The following is an 18,743-nucleotide window of genomic DNA, read 5'->3' on the forward strand; positions in this document are numbered from 1 at the left end:
CTTAAGTTCGAATCTTGTTGATGGTGAATTCGATACCAAATTAGACTGCCTATTATGTAACTTTGCCGAACTTCTCCTTCTTTTAGTGTAAAAATGTCAACGTACTCAAAAAAAAAAAAAAAAAAAAAAAAAAAAGGTGGGACTCTTCGTAGAGTCTCCACCATTTCATTTTTTTTGCATAATTTTCATACCAACATTATAAAATAGCATGCTAAAAACATGAGATAACGGAGTCTCACTTTGAGAAAGTCTCTTTAGCATTCTCTCATTTACTTAACAAAGATCAAGATTTTAAAATGCAATAGGTGCTAGTCAGTGATAGGTAAATGATAGTATGTTTACGAATCCGGAGGAAAGGGAATTGCGCACATTTCAAGCCATTCCAGTGTTTACTAACAATACGTGAAGACTTTTAATCACAATGGGTTCCTGAAATTGAACCATCCAATCAAGAAGGTCCCCGAAATTGAAAATCGATCAATGTAGTCCCTGAAAATAGGTGTCGCAAATTAATGTGATCCTTCCATCAAAACCCTGTTAAATATTCTGCTATATGATGATGTGTCACTTAGCTGGGTCCTGTAAATATAATTAAATATTGTCATATAAATTTAAAATATTTAAATAATAAAATAACAATTTTTATTTTTGTTAAATATTTAATTTTGTTATGTGATGAACTTTAATAGAAATAAAGAAACATTGTTATTTCATGGTTATGTGATGATGTAAATAATAAATTAAATATTCTCATATTATGCTTCTTCCCATTACAAATAGTTTAGTAAACAATTTTAATAGAAATTTAAATTTGTTTTTTCCTTGATTTAGTTCATTCTCAATTCAATTCTTCTCAATCTGATTACGAATTAATAAACGCTAGTGCATTGGATTTAGGCGGCCTCAAGCAGGGCCTTTTATAACACTACATAACACCTAAATCGGGAGAATTTGCGCAAGGATATCCACCATTAGTGAATCGTGTGCTATCTATTAGTATGTGACTATCTTGTAACTTAATAATAGTCGACCTCATGTGATTTTTATTTGAGAATTTTAACGAAAAACTCTCAGTACTGTTCACTTTAAAGAAAAACCACATTTTTACACTAAAAAGTCAATCATGATACTATTCACTTTACCATTTATTTTGTCATTATCGTTAAAATTCAAAGTTTTTAAGCCATTTTCATTAGTTCTCATTTTTTATTTTGTATTTGTGCTAGCCAAACCGGCCAACTAAAATGTTTTTGTCAAAAAAATTATATAACGTCTATTTTCAATCGCATATATAAATCAAAATATAAGAACAAAAATAGAATTAAAAGTATGGGGCATTTTGATATAGATGCCTCAAATTTGATTTTTTTTTTTTAATCAAACTTCTATAACTTTTAAACTTTTGATCAAACATTTTTCTACTAATTTTTAATTAAAAATTATGATTTTTATTGTATTTAATTAACCAATTAATTCAGAAAATAATATCACAAATGTCACATCCAGGCCCGGGGCGGATCACTTCCCGGGCCCGCTCCACTACCATAGCACGATATTGTCCGCTTTGGGCTCCGACCACGCCCTCACGGTTTTGTTTCTGGGAACTCACGAGCAACTTCCCAGTGGGTCACCCATCATGGGATTGCTCTAGCCCCCTTCTCGTTTAACTTCGGAGTTCCTAAGGAACCCGAAGCTAGTGAGCTCCCAAAAGGCCTCGTGCTAGGTAGGGATGAGAATATACATTTAAGGATCACTCCCCTGGGCGATGTGGGATGTCACAATCCACCCCCCTTAGGGGCCCGACGTCCTCGTCGGCACGCACGCGACCAGGGTTAGGCTCTGATACCAAATTGTCACATCCCGCCCTGGGGCGGATCACTTCCCCGGCCCGCTCCACCACCGTATCATGATATTGTCCGTTTTGGGCTTACCATTTCCTCACGGTTTTGTTTTTGGGAACTCACGAGCAACTTCCCAGTGGGTCACCCATCATGGGATTGCTCTAGCTTCCTTCTCGCTTAACTTCGGAGTTCCTACGGAACCCGAAGCCAGTGAGCTCCCAAAATGCCTCGCGCTAGGTTGGGATGGGAATATACATTTAAGGATCACTCCCCTGGGCAACGTGGGATGTCACACAAATATTCTAAAATCACCATAAACATCCTATCTTAACTTATCATAATTCGTTCAAAATGAATTTTTCTTATTCAAATAATTGTTGTTTTAAATTCTAAAAACACATAAACATCCTATTAACATACAATTATGAAATATAACATGCACATATATTAAATATAACGTACCAAATAGATATATTAAATATAACGTACCAAATGATTGGTACGTTATGTGTAAGTTGTGTAACAAAAAAACAAAAAAAAAACTTTCCACATTAAAACATTGCACTAAAAAAATATTTTGTCAACTCTTAATAATTAATTATTGGAATAGGGACTCATTTTCAATAAAAATAAAAATGTGAAAACTCTTAGTTCATGTTTCTACTATAAGTAGTTGCTAAAAAATTCAAATTTATTTTCAGTTGCATGAAATTAGGCAGTTTAGTCTACATCTCAATTGTAATTATAAACGACTCTTCTTTTTTTATAATCTATATAAAATGTTGAGTTGGAAATTGGAAAAACTATATTTCATCCAATTAATCTTGAACCCTAGTAGATATAATTGAATCCTTAAATTGAGGAAGGGATGAGATTCCATAAAAATAACAATAAATTAATGAATATTATTGAGTGCATTTTTTTTTTTTTTTTTTACATAGAAATGGATTTAAAAGAATTTATAAAATACTTAAATTAAAAATATACCTTGAATATAAAGTTTAATTAAAAGTAAAAGCACTTTAATCAAAAATTGAAAAGTAACAGAAGTTTAATTTAGAAAAATCTAAAATGAAGCATCTAATTCTAATTTATCCTAAGAATAATTAAACCTCTGATTTTATTCCCTAACCTAATTCAACGTCATTTGCATCTTTTCAATTGGAGTTTGATTTTACATTTATTTTCGAATTTGTTTGGGTCCATTTAAAAAACGTTAGCTCATACGGTACCCACAAAAGTCTGATCGGCCCAATATAATAAAACCCAAAAACATATCTGGCCCAAACAATACATCAAAAAAGTGATCACCCCTCATATCTGTGCACGTCATTCCACCGTTACCCCTCAAATATCCTCAAATTGCCAGAATGCCACCCACTCACCCGCCAATTTCACCCAACAAAAACCATAGCACCCATGTAAATTCTACATAATTCGAGCCCACCTTCCCGACGGAACCCTTCCCTCCCAAAATTCCAGAACGCTCCAGCACCACCTCTACGCTTCCCACCGATTCCCCCTTACACTCTTTTAACCACTATAAATTGACAGATTCCAATCCCCTGAATTCATCACAAAAGAAATCCCACAAAGGTTTCAGCTTTTGAGAAATCTTAAAAAATACCACAAAGCGTTCAGTTTTTCAGAAATCTTTTATTTTTCTCTCAAGTTTGTCTGCAAATCTCGAGCTCTGTTTTTTAAGCAGTTTCAATGGCGGACAAGACGGAAGGAAAGGCCATCGGCATCGACCTCGGCACAACTTATAGCTGCGTTGGGGTCTGGCAGTACGACCGCGTCGAGATCATCGCCAACGAACAGGGCAACCGGACAACCCCGTCCTACGTGGCCTTCACTGACACTGAGCGGCTGATCGGCGACGCTGCGAAGAACCAAGTGGCGATGAATCCGCATAACACCGTATTTGACGCGAAGCGGCTCATTGGGAGGAAGTTCTCCGACCCGTCGGTGCAGAGCGACATGAAGCTCTGGCCTTTTAAGGTTATTCCAGGCCCCGGCGACAAGCCCATGATCGTCGTGACCTACAAGGGGGAGCAGAAGACTTTCTCGCCCGAGGAGATTTCGTCGATGGTGCTGACGAAGATGAGAGAGATCGCAGAGGCGTATCTGGGTCAGGCGGTGAAGAACGCCGTCGTGACTGTCCCTGCTTACTTCAACGACTCACAGCGGCAGGCCACCAAGGACGCCGGAGTGATTTCCGGGCTCAACGTCATGCGGATCATAAACGAGCCGACCGCCGCTGCCATCGCCTACGGGCTCGACAAAAAGGCCTCGAGAAAGGGCGAGCAGAACGTCCTGATTTTCGACCTCGGCGGCGGGACTTTTGATGTCTCGCTTCTGACGATCGAGGAGGGGATTTTCGAGGTGAAGGCCACAGCCGGAGACACCCATCTGGGCGGAGAGGATTTTGACAACAGGATGGTGAATCACTTCGTGGCGGAGTTCCGGAGGAAGCATAAGAAGGATATTAGCGGAAACGCCAGGGCGTTGCGGCGGCTGAGGACAGCATGCGAACGGGCGAAGAGGACTCTATCTTCCACCACCCAGACGGCAATCGAAATCGATTCCTTGTACGAAGGTATCGATTTCTACTCGACGATTACTCGCGCGAGGTTCGAGGAATTGAACATGGATTTGTTCAGGAAGTGTATGGAGCCCGTCGAGAAATGTCTGAGGGATGCGAAGATGGACAAGTCGCAGATTCATGAGGTAGTTCTTGTCGGCGGGTCGACAAGAATCCCGAAAGTCCAGCAGCTTTTGCAGGACTTTTTTAACGGGAAGGAACTTTGTAAGAGTATAAACCCCGATGAGGCTGTCGCTTACGGCGCGGCGGTGCAAGCGGCGATCTTGACCGGCGAAGGGGATCAGAAAGTGCAGGACTTGCTGCTGCTCGATGTCACGCCGCTCAGTCTCGGTCTCGAGACCGCCGGCGGGGTTATGACTGTGCTGATTCCGAGGAACACGACAATTCCGACAAAGAAAGAGCAGATCTTTTCGACTTATTCGGATAATCAACCCGGAGTTTTGATCCAGGTTTATGAAGGAGAGCGAGCGCGAACGAAGGACAACAACTTGTTGGGGAAGTTTGAGCTCTCGGGCATCCCTCCGGCTCCTAGAGGCGTGCCGCAGATCAATGTGGTCTTCGACATTGATGCGAATGGGATTCTGAATGTGTCGGCTGAGGACAAGACGGCAGGGGTGAAGAACAAGATTACGATTACGAATGACAAGGGACGACTGAGCAAGGAGGAGATCGAGAAGATGGTGCAGGATGCGGAGAAGTACAGGGCGGAGGACGAGGAGGTGAAGAGGAAGGTGGATGCAAAGAATGCGTTGGAGAATTATGCGTACAACATGAGGAACACCGTGAGGGATGATAAATTTGCCGGGAAATTGGACCCCGCGGACAAGGAGAAGATCGAGAAGGCGGTGGACGAGGTGATCAATTGGCTGGAGGGGAACCAGTTGGCCGAAGTTGATGAGTTTGAGCACAAGTTGAAGGAGCTGGAGGGCCTGTGCAACCCTATTATTGCGAAGATGTACCAGGGTGCCGGCGGCGCTGGAGGCGGCATGCCGATGGGAGATGACATGCCTGGTGGCGCTTCCACTGGCTCCGCCAATGGACCCGGCCCCAAGATTGAGGAGGTGGATTGAGTTGCTTGAAGTTGCAATTGGGTTGGGCTACTCTGTTTTTGTTTGTGGGTTTATGTGCGTTCTGTGTTTTGAAGTTGCTTGAAGTTGCAATTAGCTTGTAAACATGTTTTCGGTTTTTTGTGGTCTTACACTAAAAGCTCTGTAAGTAGTGTGTTTATGTTAAAATGTCAACAGCTATTTCAATAAGAAGCTAGCAATTTACCTTTTAAGACGTTTGTTTCAGTAAGAATTTGGTTTTTTTCCCATGGCAATCAAGGACAAGACAGTAAATTGGGGATCAACTATACTTCAGCAACCAAAAGAGATGCATATCCCCAATGAAATTTAAATCAATTAATTGGAACATCAGCTTATAAAAGATAGCGTTAGGGATTAAATAGTTAGTTGCTAGATAGAGAAAAATCGACTAAATAGTTAGTTGCTAGAGGAAGAAAAATCGACGAAAGTTAAACTCAGCGCTCTAATCAATAAGTTCGATTGATTCTTGTTATTGCGGTAAAACGCCTGCCCTTACAATCTCATGTACGTATAAAGGTATAACCTTACATTTATCAACTCTAGCGGAATGATGATTCATAGTCGAACTCGAAGTCTCTAACACACTCTGGGCCTCACTGTAGGAGTAATGAGCCCAAACAATTGTGACCCAATAAAGTCCAAGGCCCATGGAGTCCACTCCATTTCATTCGTCTTCAACCAAGCTGTGGTTGTTTTTTACTGTTTGGAGTGTTTGGATTAGCCATGGCTGGGATCGCCACCGGCTTCCCATCGCAACCCATGCTATCATCCCGAGCCACCACTTCCAAACCGACGCCGTGTCCGCTCTCACTCTCCTCCGCCGAGTCCAAACATTTCGGCGGCCTCCTCCGTTTCAACAGCTCATGTTTTGTAAATTCCAGCTCTTTCAGCTCCCTCTCATCCACCGTCGGCAGCCGAATCACCGCCCGTTTCGGCGGCGGGCCCCGCTACAACAACTCCGGCAATGACTCGCGGCGCTCACGAAAAGGCGACTCTCCAACGAGGACGAGGCCTCGATATCTCCAGTGTCAAGTTAATCGATTTATTAAGTGCTCAATGTGCGTTTTTCTGTTTGTGATTACGTTATTCAAAATCGAATTTTGAGGTGGTTCCTTGTTGGATGTTTTTGAAACAGGTCGGATACTGTGAGGCTAATCGACGCGAAGCAGAACATGGTTTGTGTTTTTGTTTTGTTAATTTTTTGCTAATGTTATGTTCAAAATGTGTTCTTTTTGGTTGATGATGAATTGTGGGATTGTTTGTTGTTCCGCGTAGGTTGGAGTGGTGAGTAAAAGTGAGGCTATTCGACTGGCTGACGATGGTGAACTCGATTTGGTATGCGTTTTGCTACTAGTTTTTGTTTTGTTTTACATACAATATAAGCTTATATGTATATGTATATGTGCATGTATATGTATATACATACATTACAGAACTTCATAAGAGGGACTCCGTTCTTTCGTTCATGGAGCGAAATAGGTTACCGCCATAGTGTTAACTGTTTCCTGACCGTGAATTGGGCACGTTGTGGGGTGAAAACACTGATCTCGAAAACATGAACAAGGTTTCCCACTCGCTCTATTGAGTTACAGCCCTTGTTGGGTTCTGCAAGGAAGCATCTCGATAGGTCCACAACAAGAAACAGTCAATACGAGGACACTATCTGATCCCACTCACTCTTAAGAAGGGAACTCTATGTATATACTTACCTTAAAATTGCATGCACATACATACTGCACATAGCCACATAAGGTTGCATGGCATGTGTAGGGAGATTATTATAGGAGGAAATCAGTTCCTGAAATCTCATCTGCCAACCGTGAATCCGATCTTCAGTTAGACAGTGTCTGCATTGGATCATGTTGGCTGCCATTGGCGGTGCCAATGAACTTGGTTCAGTTTTCCTTTTGGAATAGATTTCTAAAAGAAATGTGAACTGAGCATTTTGGTTTATTGTTCTGAAACTATGTGTTTTGTATTAGTTCGTAATGAGCACCTGCATTTAGTATATCATGTTGTACAAAATCTCGTTTCTTTGAGAATCAATCATTCTTTTTGAGTTTCTTATATGAGTTAGGAAAATGCTTTTATAACATGGTTTGAAGACTAATATCTTCTGCATTGTTGCAGGTAATATTATCTGCAGAGGCAGATCCTCCAGTTCTCAGGATAATGGATTACAAGTATGATATTTTATAAGATATTAGAAGAAGTTCACAATTCTCTTAGTTTTTCCTGTTTCTTATTTGCGATAAATGCTCAAACTTTACAAATATATCCCCTCATAGTTTATTGTTAGTTTGTTGAAGTAAATAAACATAGATAGCAAGAGCGGTAATTTCATATTCTGTGGCTCGGGAAGACATTGGTAAATGCTTTGTGCAATAATGACAAACTATGGTAGCACATTGACCAGCATGTTGAGTCTCACTAAAAAATTGGGATCTCGGTGATTTACCTATATATCAAGTTTCATACATATGTATTTACAGGAACCAATCGACCTAAATATTATGTATTTTTTTCTTGAATCCTAAAACGAGTAGATCTAATTGTCTATACCCCTTCTCTTTGTCAGTAAATATAGGTACGAACAGCAAAAGAAGAAAAGAGACCAGCAGAAGAAAAGTGCAGGTGAATTTTTTCTCTGTCTTGAGTTTCTGATTAATGCATAGTTCTCTGATTTGAGGAAAGATACTAAACTGACCATAGTCTTATCTTGAATGTTAGCGAGCCGCATGGATTTGAAGGAGCTCAAAATGGGGTAATGCACTAATCTTCCCTTGTTTATTTGTATTTAGTCTTATTTCAAATCCCTAGTATTAACGTGTTTGTTTGACGCGTGAGTTAATTAATGGCTGAATTACGTAGATGGATGCTTATGAAAAAAAAAATGTTGGAAATACACAGATAGATAGCTGCCCAAAAATTTGTATGCATAAATTTTTTTACCATTATCATTGTGTGTACAGTTACAACATCGACCAACATGATTACTCCGTGCGCTTGAGAACTGCCCAGAAGTTTTTGAAATATGGTGATAAGGTTTGCTTACATTTGTCATTGATGCCAGAGTTTACCTCCCTATATTGTTCTTATGTTGTTATGTATTTGGCACTGCGACCAATTTTTGCAGGTCAAGGTTATAGTCAACTTGAAAGGCCGTGAAAAATGGTTCCGTAATATTGCTGTTGAGCTGATCCAAAAATTCCAGAGTGATCTCGGGGAGGTACTGATGTGTATTTGCATTTTGAATCATAAATGGAGTTACATGAACCCCCACCATAAATTGTTTCTTGAGTTTAAGTCTATCTTCCTTATGTCTCGAATCACAAATGAATCCAAAGTGCTTGTTTTTCATATTCCTGAAGTGCTTCAGATTGGTCTGTAATTTTTTTGTGCTAAAAAATAAAATGTTTGCAGTCCGCTTTAAGTTCTGGTTATTTTCATTAGGGTTATTCAGTTGCTCTGGTTTTTGATCTTCAATTGTATGATTGTTTATGTGGGTTGCAGCTTGCAACAGAAGAATCTAGACACTTCAGCGAAAAGATGATGACTATGGTTTTAGTTCCCAACAAGGCTGTTCTGCTGAAACCTCAAAAACCGCCGAAGAAAAAAGAAAGCCCTGCCGCGAAGGAAATATCAGCTGGTGTCTGAGTAGGCTTGAGTTAACTGCAGGTTTTACATATAGGTAAATCATTTGTTGTTTCATTTTGTTTTTTTCAACTATGTTGGGAATCTCTTAGGCTGTGTATAGCACTAGTGTAATATATGATTGTACGAGAATAACACACGTAGATTAGATTTTAATGTCAATTAAGAAACTAGCTGAATCTTGTATACCGTACTCTTAATGTCAATTAAAAAACATTTCTGGTCCACAGATGACAAACATTTTATCATGGTCAGGACCAAAACAGTCACACAAAAACAACTCATCTTGTTTGGACGTCTGATCAAACAATGTTGTAATCGTGTTTGATATAAATCTCTTATTTCGAGTTGTTTTCTCGAGAGGAGGAAATGATATGGCCAAAAGGAAACTATAGGCGACTGCATCATCAAATAGTCTTAATCGCTTATTTGGCCTGGTGCTGGATGGTTGCTGTTGAAGCAGACAAAGTGGTCAAACCTGGTTACGCCTACATTGTTCATGCATACAGGAGATAGCGGGATGATGTTATTCGTTGGCAACGAAGAAAATCTTACAGAGCATGTGCTTGGAATTTGGAAAGGGGTCATGTTCTGGTAAGTTGTAACAGGTCTTGCTGGTCGATTTTATATCGAATTTTCGGGTATTGTGCTAATCTGTCTGTATGTAGATGGGGAGGCTCCAACTCACCTACCTAACTGATTGAAAAGTTGGCTTGGATTCTAAGTATTTTCTGTGTAAGTTGGGTAACTGCTACAGTATTTTAAGTATTTTCTGGCTGTTTGCGGATTAGTGTTTCTTATCGGATACTGGGCCCACTGTTTATGTTATAGTGTCCAGTCTGAATTCGATCAGGTTGAATATCTTTCTTGAATTTGTGATTGAGCTAATGACAACGTAACCAAAAACGTCTTTCCCTTGAGGGAATTTTAGGTTAAGTGGTATGTCCGACCACCAAATATCAACAAGAACATCAACGCGTTAGACATGTTTGTAATCTTGATCATGCTTGTGTGGCTATATGTTTGTCAATGTATGCCGAGGTGGAAAGTAAACGACAACATGACGAGTTTATTGGATGGTCGAACAAGCGACGTAATTAGGCTGTTCTAAGATTTTAAGTTAACTCGTATCTTATTTACAATGTCACGGCCTATGACCAAATAGGTTATTCAAATGGCAATGATATCTTCAACACATCATCAACCATCACCCTTATCCTTACCGAAGACAAGGCAAATTACATTTATTCAAAAGAATAAAAATTATGACGCCACTTTTGATTTTCCACTTGCAAATAAAAAAAAAAAAAAAGGTTTTTGCATCAGAAATTACAAATAAAGAAAGCAACTTTGGATTTCTACCATGCATTTGAAACGAACGGGTTCAAATTTTCTGCATTCATTTTGTGTGTGGTCTTTGTATGATCTATATCATTGATTAACACGTGTTAATAACTTAATCGTCCTTTAAGTGTCAATCAATGATATAGAGGTCATAAAGATGTTACACACAAAATGAATACATAAGATTTGACTCGAAGCAAAACTCTGCGTAGAAGTGGAATTTCACTTGCTAATTACAGTAGAGCAATCTTCTTAGTACGAGTAGCAACCTTCTTGGTACGAGTATATTGCCATGTGAAATCACCTTTCAATTATATAAAGGTACATTATAACTAAACAGTCTTTGTTGAGTATAAAAAACTTCTAGCTAGGGACACTAACAATCTAATTGACAAGAAAAAAGAAACAAAAAAAAAATGAGAAGGTGACAAGGCAAAATCGAGGGTGTTGGGTAACGTTGAAAAAGGCGGGAGAGAAGGCGGTTGAGTAGTACAGTTTAAGAATGGAAGGAAAGCTTAGCTTCAAGGCAACGGAGACCCTGCAACCAACAACCACCTTCCGCCACCTGAATCGTTATGTGGACTCTCTCTCTCTCTCTCTCTCTCTCTCTCTCTCTCTCTCTCTCTCATACATAATTAGGTAAGAGGAGCTGAGAGGGACCTGACCCCCAAAAATCCCATGCCACCCTCCTCATAGCTAGCTGTTACTTCCATTCTTCAACATAAAATAGAAACCTCACCATCTTAGACCATCAGCGTTATTGATCACTCTCGAACCTGAAATCGACACAGGCTGCCGCCATGGAAGCCAGCGCCGGACTTGTTGCAGGGTCTCACAACCGCAATGAACTCGTCGTCATTCGTGGCCATGAAGAGGTAGCTAATAATTTCACCTATAGTTTGTTTTGGTGGTGTTTAGATTCTCAGAGGCATTTCACCTATAGTAGTTGACCTATTATTACAAAACATTTACAACTTGTATCATAATATTCAAAATAAATCATTTGATGTTGTTACTCACCTTAATTATAATGAACAAACAATTATTGCGCATATTATTACCCCTAACATATATGTTCAAAAGTATAGAGTACTACTAGTTCAAATATATATATATATATATATATATATATAGGCACAGTAGTACATATATTTTCAAAAATATTGTACTAATTAATTTTCCTATATATATATAAATATATTTATGATGAGCAAATAGCATATATTTTGTAAGTAAATTAATATTGAATCAAATAACATTCATTTCTTTTGTTGGTAATTATTTTCCATGAATTATTACATATATTTGGCTGATTTAATTATTCTAAGATATATGTACAAATAATAGGCAAATTAATTTTGAATCAAATAAAAATGCTTTATTTTGTAAGTAAATAAATTTTGAATCAAATAACATTCATTTACTATGTAGGTATTATATTTTGTATTATTATTACACACACATATATATATTTTGGGTACATTTATATTGTTATATGTACAAATAATAGGTAAATTAGTATTGGATAAAATAATTGCTTTATTATGTAGGTAAATTATTTTGCATATATTTTACATATATTAAGTAAATTATTTTGCTTTTTTTAGTAGTCTAACATTTTAAAATTTCAATAGTAGGTGCACCATTTGAATCAATAATAATTTTTTTATACGTAAATTTTTTTGTTTGAATTTTTATATATATCATGCACTTTTTTTTATTACATGTGTGTGAAAAATACTTTACCTACATTTATATGTTAAATATAATTTCATTGACTTTTTAAGCATGTATTATTACATATATTATGCATGTTTTATTCTTATTATATATTAGACAATTAATTTATAACATTAATGTTTTTATTTTTGTAAAATCATTAATTCTCCTTTATACAATCCACATGGAATTAATTGTGCGTGTAAAACATTTAAATAGGGGTATTTTAGGCATTCAAAAAAATTTAAATGTATAAAGTCAAACATAATTAATGAATTTGCTGATGTGGATTCTAGTCAATGAGTTTTATTCGGGTAAAAAACTTATGTTGGGTTTTATGTGGAGAAAATTAAGTTTTAAGGGCTAAAGTCTTATTTGGGATTGAGAGGGGCACTTTATGCCTTTGATCAACACCGAATAGCTAATTTCGTTTAATCATGTCTTTTTTTGACAGAAAAAAATTAGTATGTCCTATGACTTGAGTGTACTTTGGTCTGTGTGACTCCGTGTACAAATAGTAACGAACCCCCTACTAATCACGCGGATGTTACATTTTTCCTCGCACTTGCATCTTACCATTTACACAACATGTCACGTGTGAAAAGTCGTGTAACTATTCATTCAATACACGTCAATTTTTTGACGTGAGATTCTTGTATTATTCGGCAACTACGCTTTTGATTTTAGTTAATTTTGTGAACTGGATTGAAGTTTGACTTTTTGTGCTTGATGGATGCAGCACAAGCCATTGAGGAACTTGGACGGACAGGTTTGCGAGATATGCGGCGACGACGTGGGGCTGACGGTGGACGGAGACATGTTCGTGGCGTGCAACGAGTGTGGCTTCCCAGTGTGCAGGCCTTGCTACGAGTACGAGCGGAGGGAAGGCTCCCAGAACTGCCCTCAGTGCAAAACCAGATACAAGCGTCTCAAAGGCAGCCCCCGAGTCGAAGGAGACGATGACGAAGAGGACATTGATGACATTGAACACGAATTCAACATTAATCACGATCATCCGGAAGATGATCACGATCAGATTAACGGCAACAACTCCGGCAGATCGCCCTATTATAAGCCTAACAACGAGCAGCTGGCTGAAGCCATGCTCCATGGAAAGATGAGCTATGGAAGAGGCCCTGATGATCCTGATCAGGAGTCACATTTCCCACCTGTAATCGCTGGAGTCAGATCCCGCCCGGTAATACTGAATGCATGATGACTCTTTTGGAGTACCAATAGCAGCTCTCTCAATAAAATAGGTCATGCTTCACGATTTTTAGCACTATTTTTAACTCATCTACATATGTGCATTCTTGATTTCGTGCAGGTAAGTGGTGAGCTCACATACTCAACGCACGGTCATGGAGATCCGCAGATGTTATCATCTTCGTTGCATAAACGAGTGCATCCATATCCGGCTTCTGAGGCTGGTATACTTCATTTACTTGCTCGTTTTATCTATCTATCCAAATTTTCGTTTTCATATACGTGCGCTTTTGCATGCATACAGGAAGTGAAAGATGGGATGCTGAGAAGAGAGAGGGAGGTGGATGGAAAGAAAGAATGGATGACTGGAAAATGCAGCAAGGCAACCTTGGTGGCAATGATCAACCCAATGACTTGAATGATGCCGACATGGCCATGTACGTATACATATACATATATGTTCTTTAATTAAGCTAATTAACTCAATTCAACCCAATAATCAAGTCCTTAATTCCATTTACTAACATATATAATGTTGTGTATTGGTACTGCATAATGCAGGATTGATGAAGCTAGGCAGCCACTGTCAAGGAAAGTACCAATTGCGTCGAGCAAGATCAACCCTTATCGGATGATCATTGTGGCTCGGCTTTTCATTTTGGCCTTCTTCCTACGATACAGGCTTTTGAATCCGGTCAATGACGCATTTGGTCTCTGGTTAGTGTCTGTCACGTGTGAAATATGGTTTGCAATTTCATGGATCCTTGATCAGTTTCCAAAGTGGTACCCCATTGATCGTGAGACCTACCTCGATCGCCTTTCCCTCAGGTATATATTCGCACATTTGTTAAGTATGTGTACATTAGCATCAAAGCGCTAACTAGTTACTAAGTTAATACAACGGTATCACTGATGCAGATATGAGAGGGAGGGTGAACCGAACATGCTCTGCCCGGTAGATGTGTTTGTGAGTACTGTGGATCCCATGAAGGAACCTCCACTTAATACCGCAAACACAGTTCTTTCAATCTTGTCCATGGACTACCCTGTTGACAAGATCTCATGCTACATCTCTGATGATGGATCTTCCATGCTCACCTTCGAAGCCTTGTCAGAAACCGCTGAATTTGCGCGCAAATGGGTACCCTTCTGCAAGAAATTCTCTATTGAGCCTCGAGCCCCTGAGTTCTACTTCTGTGAGAAGATTGATTATCTCAAGGACAAGGTCCAGCCAACATTTGTTAAGGAGCGTCGAGCTATGAAGGTATGTGTGCATATATAACCACGTTCATGTCACTACTAGAACCTGCTTGATTAGGACGAGGGCTGACTAATCGTAATTATTTTATGCATGACAAAATGCAGAGAGAGTATGAGGAATTCAAGGTTAGGATAAACGCACTTGTTGCGAAAGCCACGAAGGTTCCACCAGAAGGGTGGATTATGCAAGATGGGACACCATGGCCGGGAAACAACACTAAGGATCACCCTGGCATGATTCAAGTCTTTCTTGGTCACAGCGGAGGCCTTGATACCGAAGGGAATGAGCTTCCTCGTCTTGTCTACGTGTCTCGAGAGAAGAGGCCTGGATTTCAACATCATAAGAAGGCCGGTGCCATGAATGCCCTGGTAACTAAACTAAACTTTCAATTCAAGCATTTCGTTTCTTCTGTTTGCTTGAATATCAAGTAAAACGTTCTAATCGTATGTATATGATCAGGTTCGTGTCTCGGGAGTACTTACAAATGCTCCTTTCATGCTCAACTTGGATTGTGATCATTATGTAAACAACAGCAAGGCTGCAAGAGAGGCCATGTGTTTCTTGATGGACCCTCAAATTGGAAGGAAGGTTTGCTATGTCCAGTTCCCTCAAAGATTTGACGGCATTGACAGAAATGATCGTTACGCGAACAGAAATACAGTCTTCTTTGATGTAAGTAATCACCACAGGAAGCACCAAGATGAATTGTTTTCTAACATATGACTGTGTTGCTAAAACAAATTGAATTTTCTTTAATTTTCAGATTAACATGAAAGGTCTGGATGGAATTCAAGGTCCAGTGTATGTGGGCACAGGATGTGTGTTCAGAAGGCAAGCTTTATATGGCTACGATCCTCCGAAGGGTCCTAAGCGCCCGAAGATGGTAAGCTGTGACTGTTGCCCGTGTTTTGGACGCCGCAAGAAGCTTCCAAAGTACTCCAAGCATGATGCAAATGAAAATGCTGCAATCCTACAAGGTGATTTGTCAAAATTAGTCATTTTCGATGATTATTATTATTATTTTTTTCTGGCTTAAGCAAAACTAAAAGTTACATAATATTGAGTAGGAACGCATGATGACAAAGAGCTACTGATGTCCCAAATGAATTTTGAAAAGAAATTCGGACAGTCTGCAATTTTCGTGACTTCAACAATGATGGAACAAGGCGGTGTCCCTCCTTCCTCAAGCCCAGCAGCGATGCTTAAAGAAGCCATTCATGTGATCAGTTGCGGTTATGAAGACAAAACCGAATGGGGTTTAGAGGTAAAACTTTCAGCAATTTTTTTTATTATGCGCTGTTAAATTCGGGGTACCTTATTAGTCAAGTTAGTGCAGATTTTCTTGATTCATTGTGGAATATGTCGCTACTTTTGGATATATGCAGCTAGGTTGGATTTACGGATCTATCACAGAGGACATCCTAACGGGTTTCAAGATGCATTGCCGTGGTTGGAGGTCAATTTACTGTATGCCAGATAGACCTGCATTCAAGGGTACAGCTCCCATCAACTTGTCAGATCGGCTCAACCAGGTTCTTCGTTGGGCACTTGGTTCCATTGAGATCTTTTTCAGTCGCCACAGTCCACTCTGGTATGGCTACAAGGGAGGGAAGCTCAAGTGGTTAGAGCGATTTGCTTATGTCAACACTACTGTCTACCCTTTCACCTCCCTTCCTCTTCTTGCCTATTGTATCCTCCCCGCTGTCTGCTTGCTCACTGACAAATTCATAATGCCACAGGTAACAATTTCTAGCTATCTTTTGCATCACATTGAATCATAGTAGACAATAAATAACAAAAAATGATTGTATTGATCATCTGAAAAGCATAGAAGTTGAACCTCATGCTTGTTCTGCACAGATTTCCCATGTGACAAAGTTGTGTTGTTTTGTTCTTTTTCAAATTTTAGATAAGTACCTTTGCAAGTCTCTTCTTCATCGCGCTGTTTCTCTCAATCTTTGGAACCGGCATTCTTGAGCTGAGATGGAGTGGAGTGAGCATCGAAGAATGGTGGAGAAACGAGCAGTTCTGGGTGATTGGTGGTGTCTCATCTCACCTCTTCGCTGTTGTGCAAGGTCTTCTCAAGGTTTTAGCAGGCATTGACACCAACTTCACGGTCACAGCCAAGTCATCAGATGATGAGGATTTCGGAGAATTATATGCGTTTAAATGGACAACCCTCCTCATCCCTCCGACCACAATCTTAGTCATCAACCTTGTTGGAGTCGTTGCTGGGGTTTCGGACGCCATAAACAATGGGTACCAATCATGGGGGCCTCTGTTTGGGAAGCTCTTCTTTGCTTTTTGGGTGATTGTCCATCTCTATCCCTTCCTTAAAGGTCTTATGGGGAGACAGAACCGGACGCCAACCATTGTCGTCATTTGGTCAATTCTCCTGGCCTCCATCTTCTCGTTACTCTGGGTCCGAATCGATCCATTTGTGCTGAAAACCAAGGGACCTAACACGAAACAATGCGGAATCAATTGCTGAAAATACTTGCATCCTTTTTTGAAATGTGCATCTGCAGAAGATATATAAGATTGAATAAAGGTAGAGTAAGAATTTTGTGTGTAGATTTAAATGCAATCAATGTACCAAGTTTTGTAAGCAGTGTTCTAAAAATCGGCCTAGGTGGCTGCCTAGGTGCTAGGCGGTGAAGGCCTGCCGCGATTTAGGGCAAATCGTCTCGAAAAATCAGTCTGGAGCTTGGCAGCCGCCTAAGCGGTCCTAGGCGGAGGGCTAGACAGGTTCTAGGCGGTCCTAGGCCCCTTTTTTATTAATTGTGTGCTTTTTTCTTTTTTGGTTTCATGGTGTTATACTTATGGAAATGGTGCACCTAATTTGCAAATGATGGATTTACTACAAGTTCATCCAAGAGTGAAACAAATTGGAGCATTTTTTAGGGGATACATACAAAGAAAAGAAATAAACTAGATACAACAAGGTTAAATAATTTAATCTATGTCCAATCCAATACAAGGATCATGAATAAGAAGAATTTAGTTTATCATCTAAGAATCCTCCTCATTATGATTATATGCTTACTGTTGTTTAAATATTGAACTTTTTAGATGTATATACTTCGTGTATTCTTCTACTTCTATTTTTGCATTTTATCATTCTTTTATTATCCATACAAGTATAGTTTTTTTTTTTTTAGGTGTAAATAGACACTTATTTACAAGATATATAATAAATTTACATAAATCTGCTTAGGCGCCGACCTAAATTGGAAAAGTGTTGTTTGTAATGCCTTTGGAACTAACTCACAAGGAGCTCAATGGATTCTCAAATTATTGTTCTGTTCTTATGTTGTTCCACCCCCATTCGCATCTACTTTACATCTGATTTATGAGAAAAACTTGCATGCAACATCTATTTTACGTATATGGTCATGTGCTGCTCACATTATGTTGCAAATGTGAGAGAGATGTCGGATGCAATGGGTGCACCACAAATTTTCTCCTTATTTAGGGTTTAGCATAGAAGAAAGAAAAAATTTCTCAGAATAACAATTAGAAAAGGGTGTATGAAACATAAGCATTGAAAATTCGAAGTAGTTAGACGTGCTTATTTGAACCTCACCAAGTGCCCTTCCTTGGGTTAGGGCGACACAGCAATAAGTAGTTCGCTCCGGGACCCCGCCTCCTTGAGAGTAGGATGTCGGCCGAGATGGAGCTGGGAGCCAACATATACTTTCCTGGGGCTTTCCTTGAAAATACATATAAATAAAAGACGGCGCCGAAAAGGAACCAGCCCAACCTCTTCAAGAAAGCTTTGCTTGGTAGGCGCTGCCTATTCACTTGGACAATGCTCTGAACATGAAAGTGTGCAGTTCCGCCCCCCCTCTCCCATGCTGAGTCACATGCAGCGCCAATTTGTTCTATTTTGAAGTTAAAAATGCTATAACCAAATTACATACAAAGATAATTTGTTCTCTAACTTTCTAGGGCATACATTTTGTTCATCGCCATGAGTTCTGATCTTCACTAGTTAGGCAGGCCGGCAATTTTAGAGTCAATCT

General features: G+C 39.4%; 2 protein-coding genes and 1 pseudogene across 3 annotated transcripts; all 3 read left to right on the top strand.

The window, feature by feature from the left end:
- The first annotated feature begins 3,265 nt into the window (after window positions 1-3,265).
- Window positions 3,266-5,725, top strand: LOC137716154 (heat shock 70 kDa protein-like). The gene has a single exon (XM_068455563.2). The coding sequence runs from the start codon at window positions 3,555-3,557 to the stop codon at window positions 5,514-5,516; it is 1,962 nt and encodes a 653-aa protein (XP_068311664.2). The 5' UTR covers window positions 3,266-3,554; the 3' UTR covers window positions 5,517-5,725.
- A 493-nt stretch (window positions 5,726-6,218) lies between these two features.
- Window positions 6,219-10,049, top strand: LOC137714204 (translation initiation factor IF3-2, chloroplastic-like; annotated as a pseudogene). The gene is made up of 9 exons (XR_015956167.1): window positions 6,219-6,566; window positions 6,670-6,709; window positions 6,810-6,869; window positions 7,665-7,717; window positions 8,113-8,168; window positions 8,265-8,298; window positions 8,507-8,579; window positions 8,671-8,763; window positions 9,048-10,049. The product of XR_015956167.1 is annotated as a translation initiation factor IF3-2, chloroplastic-like (transcript).
- A 909-nt stretch (window positions 10,050-10,958) lies between these two features.
- On the top strand, window positions 10,959-17,567 carry LOC137744176 (cellulose synthase A catalytic subunit 7 [UDP-forming]). Its single transcript, XM_068484045.2, has 12 exons — window positions 10,959-11,407; window positions 12,991-13,449; window positions 13,579-13,681; window positions 13,762-13,894; window positions 14,019-14,285; window positions 14,376-14,721; window positions 14,823-15,086; window positions 15,178-15,390; window positions 15,482-15,695; window positions 15,786-15,982; window positions 16,104-16,457; window positions 16,628-17,567. The coding sequence occupies exons 1-12, from the start codon at window positions 11,333-11,335 to the stop codon at window positions 17,207-17,209; spliced, it is 3,207 nt and encodes a 1,068-aa protein (XP_068340146.2). The 5' UTR covers window positions 10,959-11,332; the 3' UTR covers window positions 17,210-17,567.
- The last annotated feature ends 1,176 nt before the right edge of the window (window positions 17,568-18,743 follow it).

Source organism: Pyrus communis, chromosome 15, assembly GCF_041283825.1.
Source record: "Pyrus communis isolate YQ-2024b chromosome 15, ASM4128382v1, whole genome shotgun sequence".
Classification (NCBI taxonomy): Eukaryota; Viridiplantae; Streptophyta; class Magnoliopsida; order Rosales; family Rosaceae; genus Pyrus; species Pyrus communis.

What these genes read in the sequence shown, in the direction of transcription:
- LOC137716154 (XM_068455563.2), top strand. Translation starts at nt 3,555, where the DNA reads ATGGCGGACAAGACGGAAGGAAAGGCCATCGGCATCGACCTCGGCACA.
- LOC137744176 (XM_068484045.2), top strand. Translation starts at nt 11,333, where the DNA reads ATGGAAGCCAGCGCCGGACTTGTTGCAGGGTCTCACAACCGCAATGAA. An exon ending in TCATTCGTGGCCATGAAGAG is followed by an intron (nt 11,408 to 12,990) that starts GTAGCTAATAAT and finishes TGATGGATGCAG; the next exon opens with CACAAGCCATTGAGGAACTT. An exon ending in ATATCCGGCTTCTGAGGCTG is followed by an intron (nt 13,682 to 13,761) that starts GTATACTTCATT and finishes GCATGCATACAG; the next exon opens with GAAGTGAAAGATGGGATGCT.